We start from the raw sequence: 12,010 nt of genomic DNA, 5'->3' as shown, positions 1-12,010 counted from the left end.
AAAACCTTGCACGTCCTGCCTCCATTATCCAGGCAACAGTATACTCACTGTGCATGCGTAAACATCTTTTGACAGTCAAAAGACTATTATACGAGTACTAGAGTTCCCAAGAAGACAGCTAAAGCAAGACTAAGACTTGCACAGGGAACACAGAAGTACATAGAAAGACTAGTTAAGAAACTTGTAAGTTTTTAAACCAGCCATTAAATTAAGTGTAACCAAAAGAATTGACGTCTTTTTTTGTGAAAAATAAATAGAAAAACTTAGCTCTAAGGTTAAAGGCCTCTTTGATTCATAGGAAAACCACAGGAATAGGAAAGTTTTCCTTTAGTGAGAGTATTCACCATTTGATTCAAAGGAATTAGTATAGGAAAAACACTGGAAAAGTTTCCGTTCACCCCATTTTCAAAGGAAAAACACAGGACTTCTACAATCCACCTAGACCTCTTTTTTGAATTCCTTTGCACAAACAACAGGACAATGGTATTTAGTGGGATATGAACACTAATCATTTACTTTTGTTAATGGTTTGACCTAAATTGACCATGTTTATTAGGATTCCTGTGTTTTTCCTATTCCTGTGAATCAAACATCAAAGTCTATAAAATCCCTGTGTTTTTCGATCCTCTGTTTTGCACATGCATTCCTATCATATTCCTGTGTTTTTCCTATTCCTACATTTTCAAAATCATGCGAATCAAAGAGGCCCTAAGGTGTTTAGGTGCATCAATAATCCAAAATATTGTTATCCTGATTGCACTGAAAACAGCCAAAATCTTTAGAAACAATCTGATGTAACTACAACTACTGTCTAGATTTTCTCATCGCGAAGTAGATGACTAGAAGTGAGGTAATCCCGAGGAAGGGAAACAGCAGGCGAGCTCTTGAGACCTTCACCTATACAGTTTCAATGTTATATGTGGCAATTGTACCATTTACTGGCTAAGATTCATTTGAATCTTGGTTTGCAGTAGGATCGATGTTGTGATGATGAGGACTGAGCTGAGGCTTGGCTCTATGGGGGTGAGGGGGGCTCTGGGGTGATATTGCTCTCCTTCGGAAGCTATATGCATATTTTGCTTGCTTGTGACTTATTTAGATCCAAGTTTACAGGCATTATGCTACCAAAATTTCAAGCTGCTAACTGGTAAGACCATTCACAGTGTGGTGGAGAAGTGGTTTGAAGCCTTGCTTGAGTCGGTTCATTGGAGATTGATGAATTAGTGTGTCAAAGCAGGAAGCAAACTAAATTGTTGCTTTGGTTCAGACAAATCAATGTGTCAGGACTCAAGAGTAAAGATGGTTGGCCCATATGGAAAGAGAAAACTAAGGCTGGATGGTACATGAATAAGTTGCAACTCCACATGGAAAGTGATTACAATTTTTCAACACTAGAGTGAAATGGAAGAGATTCCAAACCCTGCCAAATTTTTCTTTGAATCAGTTCGGCACTGTGAATGGTCTAACCTCAGCAACTTGTGATATGGCTTTCAATACAAGCTGGGAAAAAAAGCCTTTTCTCCAATATGAAATCTAAAACCCTGTAATATAAATGAAAACGAAGCTTGAATTTTACCTTGGGGATACTGATGAAGATGGAAGTTCAGAAGGTTGGGGATCATAACTGTCTAAATGAGGACTGAATGTTGCCCCAAGAGCCCCAGTTGCAGCAGTCAATATTGGCAGCCTAATTTCATTAAAAAAAGAGTCAAATCAGGATCAAATGCAGGTCTAGCTCCAGTACAAGGGATCTAGAAAGCACCAATATGGGGATCAAATACGGGTTCAGAGAATACAAGGTCGATGCACACAGCCACGATTGCCACACTCACGCCACGTCACCTACACAAGAGGAATGTGGCACGTCAAAATATGGTGGTCTTCAATATCAGTACCCCAAAACGTAACCTCATTTTGGGCAAAATGGACAGGAAGTGCCCAGAAGTTACATTTCATGCAACAGATTTTATCCTGAATAAAACACTGGCCAACTGCAGATAAGACACCATACCTGGTGCTATCACATTGTAGATCAGACATGCACAGTTTTATATACTCCCACTTTTTTGGACTGGGTAAACTTCAGAGAATTGTGTGAAGGAAATGATCAAGTCAGATGACAACATAATAGTGCCACCAAATACATTCTACCAATCTTAACAACACCTGTGAGGATCCTACAAAGTGATCACACTAATTTCAGATTCACTAGCTATCCCATAACCACCCTAGAATCAATCAGTTCTATAGGGATAAGTATTGGCTGTGTGTCAGTGTCAGATTATATCAGTGTGAGCAAAAAAATCCATTTAGGGCATGGTATGGACACGTCGAGGACATGTTGTGCAGAAGCTTGGCCCATATAACAGTACTAAGCACGCAACATCTTTTTGCACCCTGCTGAGTGCACCACTAGCAACAAGAATCAAACTAGTTATAGTGCTCATGAAGAAATTAGCATAATTTTCATGCGAATTTCAAAATGGAGTACACTCTTCAATGTCCTTTAAAGATACCAATCAGAACAAGGAAGAAATATTTATCCCAAAAGCTTTATAAGAAAATTAAGTCCAACTCCGTACATACCAAATCATTTGACTAATCTCAGAATTGCCGCCGGGGTGGTGAATCAAAGTTCCTGGCAATGCCATGCCATGGGAAGGGAAAGGGTTATGAGGTCCTCTAAGATGTTGGCGCTGGCCACTGAACTGCACAACTATAGAGGAAACACAATGAGAAGTTAGGGTAACTTAGAATATGCAGGGCTACAGCCTCAAATACACATACTGCATCAGAAAAAAAGGATGTGCCAAAGAGTAATACACACACTTCATCAGAAGAAAAGGACAAGTAAAGGAGACTATGGAATTATATATATTTCGTATAACAGTGCAGACAATGAGAAAACAAAGAGAGGATAATACCGCACAACAAAAACCAAGACTCGGTATGACCCTGCAACTCTGCAAGTACCATGGCACCTAGATCTAATCCTTATTTTGATTCTGGATGACCATAAAGTAATATTCCCCTGAAGTTCTTTATAACTACGCTAGGGGCAATTAACTTGGCACACATCCACTTCTAGAGTTCGAAATCAAAAGAAATATTGAGTTATCAAATTGATGTTCGAATGTTTAAGAAGTTTCTTCATTGATAGACATGCTCCACTGACAGACAGAATAATACGAATCTCATTGCTATTTCTCCCCTCGATGAAAAGTTTATGTACCGTGTAAGAAAAAACCTTCATAAATTGTTTGATTGCTCTACTGAATGCATATTATGATTAAACTCGTGTATCCTAAGTAAATGCACACCTGGCAGAACTGCTGGAGTGCAAGCAAAACCTTGGTCACCAAGAGCAAGGCCTATTGCTCCTGAAACACCAAGAACAAGACCTCCACCATGAAAAAAAGAGGCATTCACTCGTTCCTCCTTATCATTTTTCCCTATTACCACACACGGTGCTACATAATTGTTTGATCCAGGAGGTGGACTGGTCTCTTCATCTTCAGTTGGAATTGTCTCTGTAGTTTGTGGATCAGATTCAATTTTGTCGGTGCTGGAAATTGTTTGATGAAATATCTGAGTAGATGCCCTTGGTGTTGACAGGAGAGGTTGTTGAATTGATCTTTGCTGACAGATTGCATGATTGGACTCAGTATAAGATCTAGTTGCTTGACTAGTTGAAGAAGGTTTGTTTTTTGTGGGCTCGTTAATTTTGAGACCTCTTCCTTGATCCCTGGATTTTGAATATTGATCGGAATGGTTCGATGTTGATAGAGATGAATGCAAACCATGCCTGTGCATGCCCTCTTTATAAACTGTAGTAAGAGAATCAACAACATTTCTATGCCTAGAGAATGGAAAAAGACCCTTCACTCTTGATATGGGACGAGATTGGGGTTTCATAGAACTATGTGCCATACGAACGGAGGACGAGAAAAGTTTACTAAAGATATCAGGCCGCACTTTCCTTCTTTGAATAAAGGGGAGTTCTTGCCTCCTAGGAAACTCTTGTTCATGCCGACGAGCATCTTCATTCTGTGATCTGTAATATGTTCTATGAAGCATAGGCAACAACATCGTTAGTGGTAAATTCAGCTAGCAATATCTGCAAATGGAGAAAATAGATTCCCACTTACGACTTACCCATTGTGCACTGAAGAGACGTCAGAAGTATTGTTCCAGTGAGATTGGTAGGGCCTAGAGGGTTTCCCTCTGTAAACATTTGGTGCACCGTTGTAATCTTTAGAATTGCAATGATGGATACGAGATTCTCTTCGGGCATTACTGAAGTTCTTGTCATCATAGTAAGATTGGAATCTTCTTGGAACATTTCTGTAGTTCTTGGCATTGTCATAGGAAGTGTTGGGTTCTCTTGGAAAACGATGGTAGTTTTTGGTACTATAGTGAGTAAAGAACTCCGGTGGGGTATACTTGTACTCTGTTGCGTTATCATGATAGTATGATGGGGTTTTATAGTCTGCTCTGTCATCATGATAGTATGATGTGGACTTGGTTCGTTCTAGATAACCATGGTCAGCACCATGAGTTCAACCGCCAGCCCATGCTCCAAATGGGCCTATTGGCCTCCGTGTCTAAAAGTACAACATCAGTGCAAAGCAAAGCAAGAAAGTCAGAGAGAAACTATAATAGACACCTAAAACCATAGGGGAACAGAGGTGTAATACTCACATTGTCATGCTGAACATTATGGATACTGATCTCATCAAATCGGTCATGCATCCATACTCGATCATCTTTAGGATACCATAACTTTTGGCCACTGAAAAACTCCCTACATTAATAACATGGATACATGAGGCATGCACTAAAGATGAGCCAAAATTGGTGGTGAATATAGATAAAAATAGGTGTAGATAACAGAGCAAACTTCAAACTCTGCCAATTCTTGGGAAACTGTACTAGTGAAGCAGTCGATGACAGTGAATAACAATGGAACTAGATACAAATATTGAAGTTTATCTGTTCAAGGAGTCCTTTTTAATATCCATGTTCCAGCTATACAGTGTTACAGAAAGTTCCCTCTGAGTACACGCCTTATTCTACATTCTTTTCTTTTCTTGATAGAGTTACATTCTTCTCTTCAGTCCTAAACAAACTCACTTACTCTACTACATATAGGTGCTCCACTATGATACTTCACCATTTTTACGTAAGAGGGTTAATTTGATTGAAAATCTTGGCTACAACTGAATGAGAAATCTGAAGCACATCTTCGCTAACTAGCGTGTACTGCCACTGAGAGCTATACTATTGAGCCTCATACGCCACTTCCTTGGCCTCTCCACCACCACAACCTGCTGCGTCGAACTCCTTGTGCACCACCTCGCGTTCCTCAGAACCCTCATCTTCGTCGTACACCTCGGCGCCGCCCTGTCTGTCGGAGTCGAAATCGGACCCAACCACCCTCGACGGTAGCGGCGAACCCGCGCCACCACCGCCGCCGTCCTCTTCCTCCTCGTCATCATCGCGCGACGCCTCACCGCCGGGAGAGGCGCGTCGTCGACGTCGCTCGCGTACTCCTCCTCCGCTTCCGCCGCCGCCTTCTCCTTTTCAGCCATGGGTGCCACCGAGATGAGTTTCCGCCCCAATTGGGAGCGAATGCTAGGGCTTAAGCTAGGGTTTGAGGGAATTCGGGAGGTTTGAGAGGCAGCTTCGCAGAGCCTTCTCGACCTCCGTGCTGTTCTGGTTCCGCGCACTGGCTCGATCAGCTTCTTTTGTCTGGGGAAAGAGGAGATCATTAGCAACGCCACTATGCAAAACCACTGGGGTTGTTCAAATCCTAGGTCGTCAGGAGGCCGACATGTGGGCCGCAGGCCCATGGTAAGAAATTTGCACATGGGTTCTGTCAGTCCTATTACATGTCATCCGTGTACTTGGTTTCGTATGTGCACGTAAATATTGTATATTACTTTATTTTTACTATTTTGTTATTGAGAAGTCGACTGTATTTTAAATAGAGATCTGTCACGCGTTTCATCGTCCGATCTTAGTCTAATGATAGCACAAGAGAAATGAGAGAGTAAAGTTGAGCGTCAGATCTCAATCCAACGAAACTGATACTCTCTCCGTCCAACAAATGATGTCTCAACTTTGATTAAATTTAAATGCATCTATACACTAAATCACATCTACATACATCCAAATTTTAACAAACTTGAGACACCTTTTGTTGGACGGAGGAAGTATGTAGACTGAGATTTAAGAGCTTTTCCTTAAAAACAGGTGACTGGAAAATAGCCACACCCATTTTTACGAACCGAAAACAAACAACGGTAGCTATAAACGAAACCAACAAAATTATACTCCCTCCAATCCTAAATTCTTGTAATTGTTTTAGTATAAATTTGAACTAAAACCACCACAAGAGTTTAGGATCGGAGGAATACACAGAAATCTACCTCCGATCCTAATTTGAAGTAAAACAACAAGATCCTAATTTGAAGTAAAACAACAACAAGAATTTAGTTTCTCACGTTGATGCAGTAAAAATACTCTTATCATTTGCAGATGAATACGCTTTATTCATCCAGCAACTGAGCATTGTTCTTACGCATTCTATAACGTCAACCTGATACAAGCAAATCTGTAAGGTTCACTATGACCCCAGAAAAATAACAATATCTAAACTGTTATACACAAGAGAACATTACTTTTGCCTGCACCGCTATTTCCTTCCCCTTACAAGGATCCTGAAAACTACCCTTAATTAATCCTGATACAGTTCAGCACATGCAGAGACCATCCAGGCATCCAACCCAATCTGTGCGACCGAATCGTCTTTCATTGTTTGCAGCTCTGATGAATCTTCTACATGTCGCTAAGTGGGACGCGCATGCATCTTCTTCCTGCCTGCCACACCACGATATCTACATCCTCCCATGCCTCCTAAACAGGAAATCGCTATACTTCACTTTCTCCCTCCTTGCTTCTGGACGTCTGCAGCGCGTACCGGCACGACGCGATGGCGTCCTTGACGGTCAGGAACACGCTCTCCTCCCCTACGGTGTCCTTGATGTACCCAGATAGGACCAGCTTCTCTGTCACCTGTAGCCTGGGGTTTGCCAGGACTATCTGAAATGATAAACGACACGGGGTCAAATTCTGCAGATAAACATTGAGAAATGAGTAGTTCAGATATGTCAAATTCTGTCATGTCGATAGATTGGTTTACCCTTATGCCTTTCCTGTCCAAACTCTTGTGAATTTCTACTAGCATCCCGATCCCCGTGTTGTCAATTGAAGTCACACCTACATTGGTCACATATATGTAGTTAAGGATTGGTGAACTGGACTCCATCGAACCAGTCACGAGACTGAAGAAAAGAGCTGAAAAGGGAGGGCTAAAGATTAATTTGGAATTACCACCAAGATCAAGAATCAGGTGCTGCAAATCTTGCCCGTGCACCTTGCAAATGTTTTCCTCATCTTCCACCCATCTCAAAATCCTACTCCGGCCGTATAAAGCAATGTAGTAATTAGCATCTCATGATTCAGATTGGTGGCAAATGAATTGCGGTAACAGCACGTTTTGGTGCTAACCTTTCTCGCAAGTAGCCTGCGTTGATGAAATAAATGGGAGAACCCAGCTGCAAGACGAGGATGTTGAGGAAGCTCTTGGCATATGGGTATTGCTTTACATCGCGGAAGATCTCTGTCCCGGCTATGCTTCCGAGCTTGCAAGTTGCCGGCCTGGCCACGTACAACAATGTCCTGAGTACTGACAAACCTACCTGTAAACGCGTGGAAATTTCGCACATGAACATTCCCCATAGAAACATGGACACTATAGCTTAAACGTCAATATATGCGAGATGCTTACTGATGCGCTTAGGCCTATGACCATGGTGAAGAAGACGACGCCCAAGAAAGCGACCATGCAGATGCAGAAGTCGAACTTGTCGATCTTGTAGAGGTGGATGAACTCCTTCACCTTGATCAGCCCGATCATGGCGACGACGATGATGGAAGAGAGCGCCACTAGCGGGGTGTACTTGAAGAGAGGAGCCAGGAACAGCAGCACTAGCATGATGCACACGGACATCACCACGTTCGACATAGGCGTCTTGCAACCGGCGTGGAAGTTCACTGCCGATTTTGAGAACGGCCCTGAAACATAAAGCCAGCGCGCGTTAAAATGCCAGCCATCAAAGATAGGAAAAGACTTTATTTAACAAAATCTGCAGTTTATCTGTATACCTGTTGTGAGGTAACAGGAGGTGAAAGAGCCGATGATGTTCATCATACCGAACGCAATCATCTCCTTGTTACCGTCGATCTGTTCGTTCTTGATCATGGCCAAGCTTCGTCCCACGGCTATTCCTTCCTGACAAGGACAATCGACACATATATACATGCACGTCATGAGGAACGCTTGCCACGCGATGAGAAAGACTGAAAAAAAAAATCGTGATGAGAGGAGAGCCGAAACCCCGGCCGTACAGCGAGTGCTAGGATCCCAGACATGAGACCTGCTTTCACAGCTATCTCTACGTGCTTAGCCTCGAAAGTTAACTGTGAAATGGAGAGAGGATTAAGCCCTTTCTTCAGGTCACCAACCTGTTGCATGCAGCAAACGACAACATGTGGTCAGGAACTAGTATTAAACGTGGCTCCGAAGTGTGAAGACCACAAAAGTAAATGGACATCTTGACAGGGGGAGATGGGTTTCGCTTACAATTGGAATGCCATGCTCATCTCCCTTGACAAGGAAAGCGAAGACGCCTCCGATGATGACAACCATGAAAGGCGCAATGGCCGACACCCAGAACAAATTTGGCATTTTCTTCCTCTGAAAGTTTTGCAAATCAGCTATTACCCATAAAACTTGAAAAAATAAATCAGGAATGGAGTCTCATGTAATTTGACTAGATTCGCTCGTTAATAAATTTACCACTTACCAGGTGCTTACTTGAGAGCAAGAACAAAACGAAGCATATGCCGAGAATCGCACTCTGCCATTTCCACTGCGAAAAGGGAGACACATAGTGTTCAGAATATCACCACTGCAATGATTAGACCTCCATTTTATAAAGAATTTCACTGTAATTACCATCAGAAATCGTTTCATATCAAAATTAAGATGCAGTACTGCTGCTACACGTCGTATTCTCATGTGCACAAGCACAAACGGCATGGATCACAGTACCTGTGACGACCTTGAACAGTCACAGGTCTGTCCAAACTGAAACGACATTTCCTTGATGACGCATATGCAACTTACGTCCTACGTACACAACTTGTAGCCGCATAAGTAAAGTCCCCACTAACAGGTGGGTCTTTTATTATACCGACAAAATACAGTGACGCAAAGCACTATTTGTATGTTTGTCACCTTTCAGTCAAAACAGAAAGGAAAAAACGTATGTCATGACACCTGTTTTGTTCCCAATATGTTAATTGACTCTCGGACGATCCAGCTATTTCAATACAAAAAAAGTCTTTGCTGGAAGAGAAGCTCAAAATAAATCAAGTCCTTTCACCTTTGCTAGAGGAAAATATATGTGGGGTGAAAATTTTCATTCTTCCTAGACGGTTATTCCTTGGATTCTTCAGAGAAGTGGTAGGAGCAGTTACGGTAACTCCTTTCACCTTCCAAGTTTCTGTGTCGTGCGGTTGCATGCTACTCATAGCAGTTAATAGATTCATTGGGCATCAAGAAACATGAGCGGTAAAACTGGAACAGAAAATCTAGAACGGCGCCAGTAAAGCAGGAGAAATAGTGGAGATGCAAAGAACGAGTAGTCATCGTTGTCCAGTACCACTGCATGCCAGCAGAGGAAGATGCGCAAAAAAAAAGGGGGCGGTAATAGGCACCTCATGTCTGTAACGGAAGATGGAGCCGACGACGGAGATGACATCAGTCTTGGGGGTGAAGTGCTTCATCCCCAGCATCCCCTTGAGCTGCTGCATTATGATGATCATGGCCGTGCCGCCCATGAACCCGGTGATCGTCGACCGCGACAGGAAATCAACTATCAGCCCTAATCTTCACCAACCAAAATCCAGAGTTAGTAAAAAACAACAAGACTTGCCAATGTTAACCAAAATCATAACGGCGAGAGGAAACATAATTTTTACTAATGATGTGGGATCAATTTAAAACGGATCAGAGAGAAGGGAGTTCAATTAAAATTAATACATACCTGAAGACGCCTAAGGCGGTCTGGAAAATGCCGGTGAAGAAGGCGGAGGTGTAGAAGAGCCGGAGGTACAGCTCCGGGTTGTCGTCCGGATTCACCTCGTCCTCGACGATGGACGCCAGCATCAGCGACGCCGCCGCCACGGTGCCCACGGCCAGGTTGTTGGAGCTCCCGAACACCGCGTACAGCAGCGGCGGCACGAAGCTCGAATCTGGGAACACAAATCCAGAGTCGGGGATGATTAATATGCCGGCCGTTGCGCATGCACGCGAATCCAAAAATTCCAAACCAGCGAAGAAACGATGGATCGAAGAAACAAGGAGAGAACGTACAGAGGCCGATGATGGGCGGGAGGTTGGCGAGGCGCGCGTAGCTGATGCCCTGCGGGATGGCGAGGCTGGCGATGGTGATGCCGGCGAGGAGGTCGTACTTGAACTTGCCGAGCCCGTACTGCGGCGCCCACTCCAGCGCCGGCACGAAGTACTTGAGCGCGCCCCACGCCCGCTTCGCCGGCGGGAGCGCCCCGAAGCCGCGAAACGGGTCGTCGGGGAAGAAGGTCTCCGCGAGGCCCGAGCGCAGCGCCTCGACGAACGGCCGCCGCGCCGCGAGGTTCACCCGCTGATCCGCCGCCGCGGAGCCGTGGTGCATCGCGTACTGGCGGTCGCCGTCGCCGGCCGCCGACCCCATGGAACAACGTACCCGATAGATAGATGATCTCGAATTCTCGATCCGGCCGGCCGGAGGATTCGCCCGGTTGCAAAGCAGCAGTCAGTTGCCGATCGAGGACGATGGGGAACCAGACGCGATCGACTCGGGCGCAGTGCTCTTGGCTTTGTGTGGTTAATATCTTCTCAAGCCTAATTATGGCTTGTGTTAGCGGCGGGGCAAGCAGACGAAGACGATCGAGTGAGTGCGTGTGCGCGCGCGGGCGGTTGTGCAGCGTGTCAGGATCGACTCGTCGAGCGCATTGCGGCATATATATAGACGACGGATCGCGGTCCTAGTAGCGAGAGAAGACGTACCCAAGACGTGGGATGCGCGCGGCAGTTTTGTAGGGGCGGTTGGATGGAATGGAACTGCTGTACCTGGCACATAGGGGGCCGGCACATAGGGGACCGGCACATAGGGCGGTGAGGCGTGAATGTGACGAGATTGCTGACGCTGGAGTGCAATCTGGTGGCGTGCATACGAGGACACATACTTCTATTATCCGTTTAGGCGTTACTGAAACAAAACAAAAAAACAGATTCAAATCCGAGGTGTACGGTCAAGGCTATTCATCTTGTAGAAGTAGCCCAGGCGAGAAGTTGAGTGGATTGTCCGGAGTAGTTTACATCTCCTACCGACCAGATTCGAATCAAGGCTGCCAAAATATTCGAAACAAAAAACTTTGCTCTTCACTGAAATGAATAGAATCTTGTCGGAGCACGGTCCTGGCACCGGGGATGCCGAACACCCCTTTTTTGGTTCCATGAAGGACTAGGTGATCGCTCCGGCGATCGCCGGCGTAACGATAGACACAAAGTGTAGACACAAGAACTTTTACCCAGGTTCGGGCCATCCGGAGATGTACTACCCTATGTCCTGCTTTGAGTTGTATTCACAAGTTTGAGTGTGTACAGATCACCCGGAGAGTTCCCGGATTGGCTATTTAGGTGAACGTTGTGCTATGTTCTACCCACTCGGGTTCGAACTGAGCTGAACCCTTTGACCGGTGGCAATGGCCCTCCTTTTATAGACAAGAGGATACCACAGATGCCAATGCATGCAGCGTGACACGTTGCCTAAACGCGTGACACAGCCACACGGAATACACTTTTGCTCATCCATGCTGGAGG

The 12,010-nt window shown here is 44.6% G+C and overlaps 1 protein-coding gene across 2 annotated transcripts; it reads right to left on the bottom strand.

The window, feature by feature from the left end:
- Nucleotides 1-6,511: 6,511 nt before the first annotated feature.
- Nucleotides 6,512-11,151, bottom strand: LOC100826861 (probable sulfate transporter 3.5). Of its 2 annotated transcripts, XM_003569647.3 has the most exons (12): nucleotides 10,505-11,143; nucleotides 10,176-10,383; nucleotides 9,847-10,018; nucleotides 8,931-8,996; nucleotides 8,708-8,821; nucleotides 8,473-8,589; nucleotides 8,230-8,356; nucleotides 7,853-8,139; nucleotides 7,573-7,763; nucleotides 7,396-7,478; nucleotides 7,205-7,281; nucleotides 6,512-7,104 (listed from the first exon to the last, which is right to left on the bottom strand). In XM_003569647.3, the coding sequence occupies exons 1-12, from the start codon at nucleotides 10,857-10,859 to the stop codon at nucleotides 6,934-6,936; spliced, it is 1,968 nt and encodes a 655-aa protein (XP_003569695.1). In that variant the 5' UTR covers nucleotides 10,860-11,143; the 3' UTR covers nucleotides 6,512-6,933. The 2 variants fall into 2 exon arrangements, 1 of the variants encoding a protein (XP_003569695.1); XR_002964177.1 differs by lacking the exon at nucleotides 6,512-7,104 and having other exon boundaries at nucleotides 7,201-7,281; nucleotides 7,573-7,722; nucleotides 10,505-11,151.
- Between the last annotated feature and the right edge of the window lie 859 nt (nucleotides 11,152-12,010).

The sequence above is a fragment of the Brachypodium distachyon genome, chromosome 2, assembly GCF_000005505.3.
Source record: "Brachypodium distachyon strain Bd21 chromosome 2, Brachypodium_distachyon_v3.0, whole genome shotgun sequence".
Classification (NCBI taxonomy): domain Eukaryota; kingdom Viridiplantae; phylum Streptophyta; class Magnoliopsida; order Poales; family Poaceae; genus Brachypodium; species Brachypodium distachyon.
This window is presented reverse-complemented; position numbering and strand designations above follow the sequence as displayed.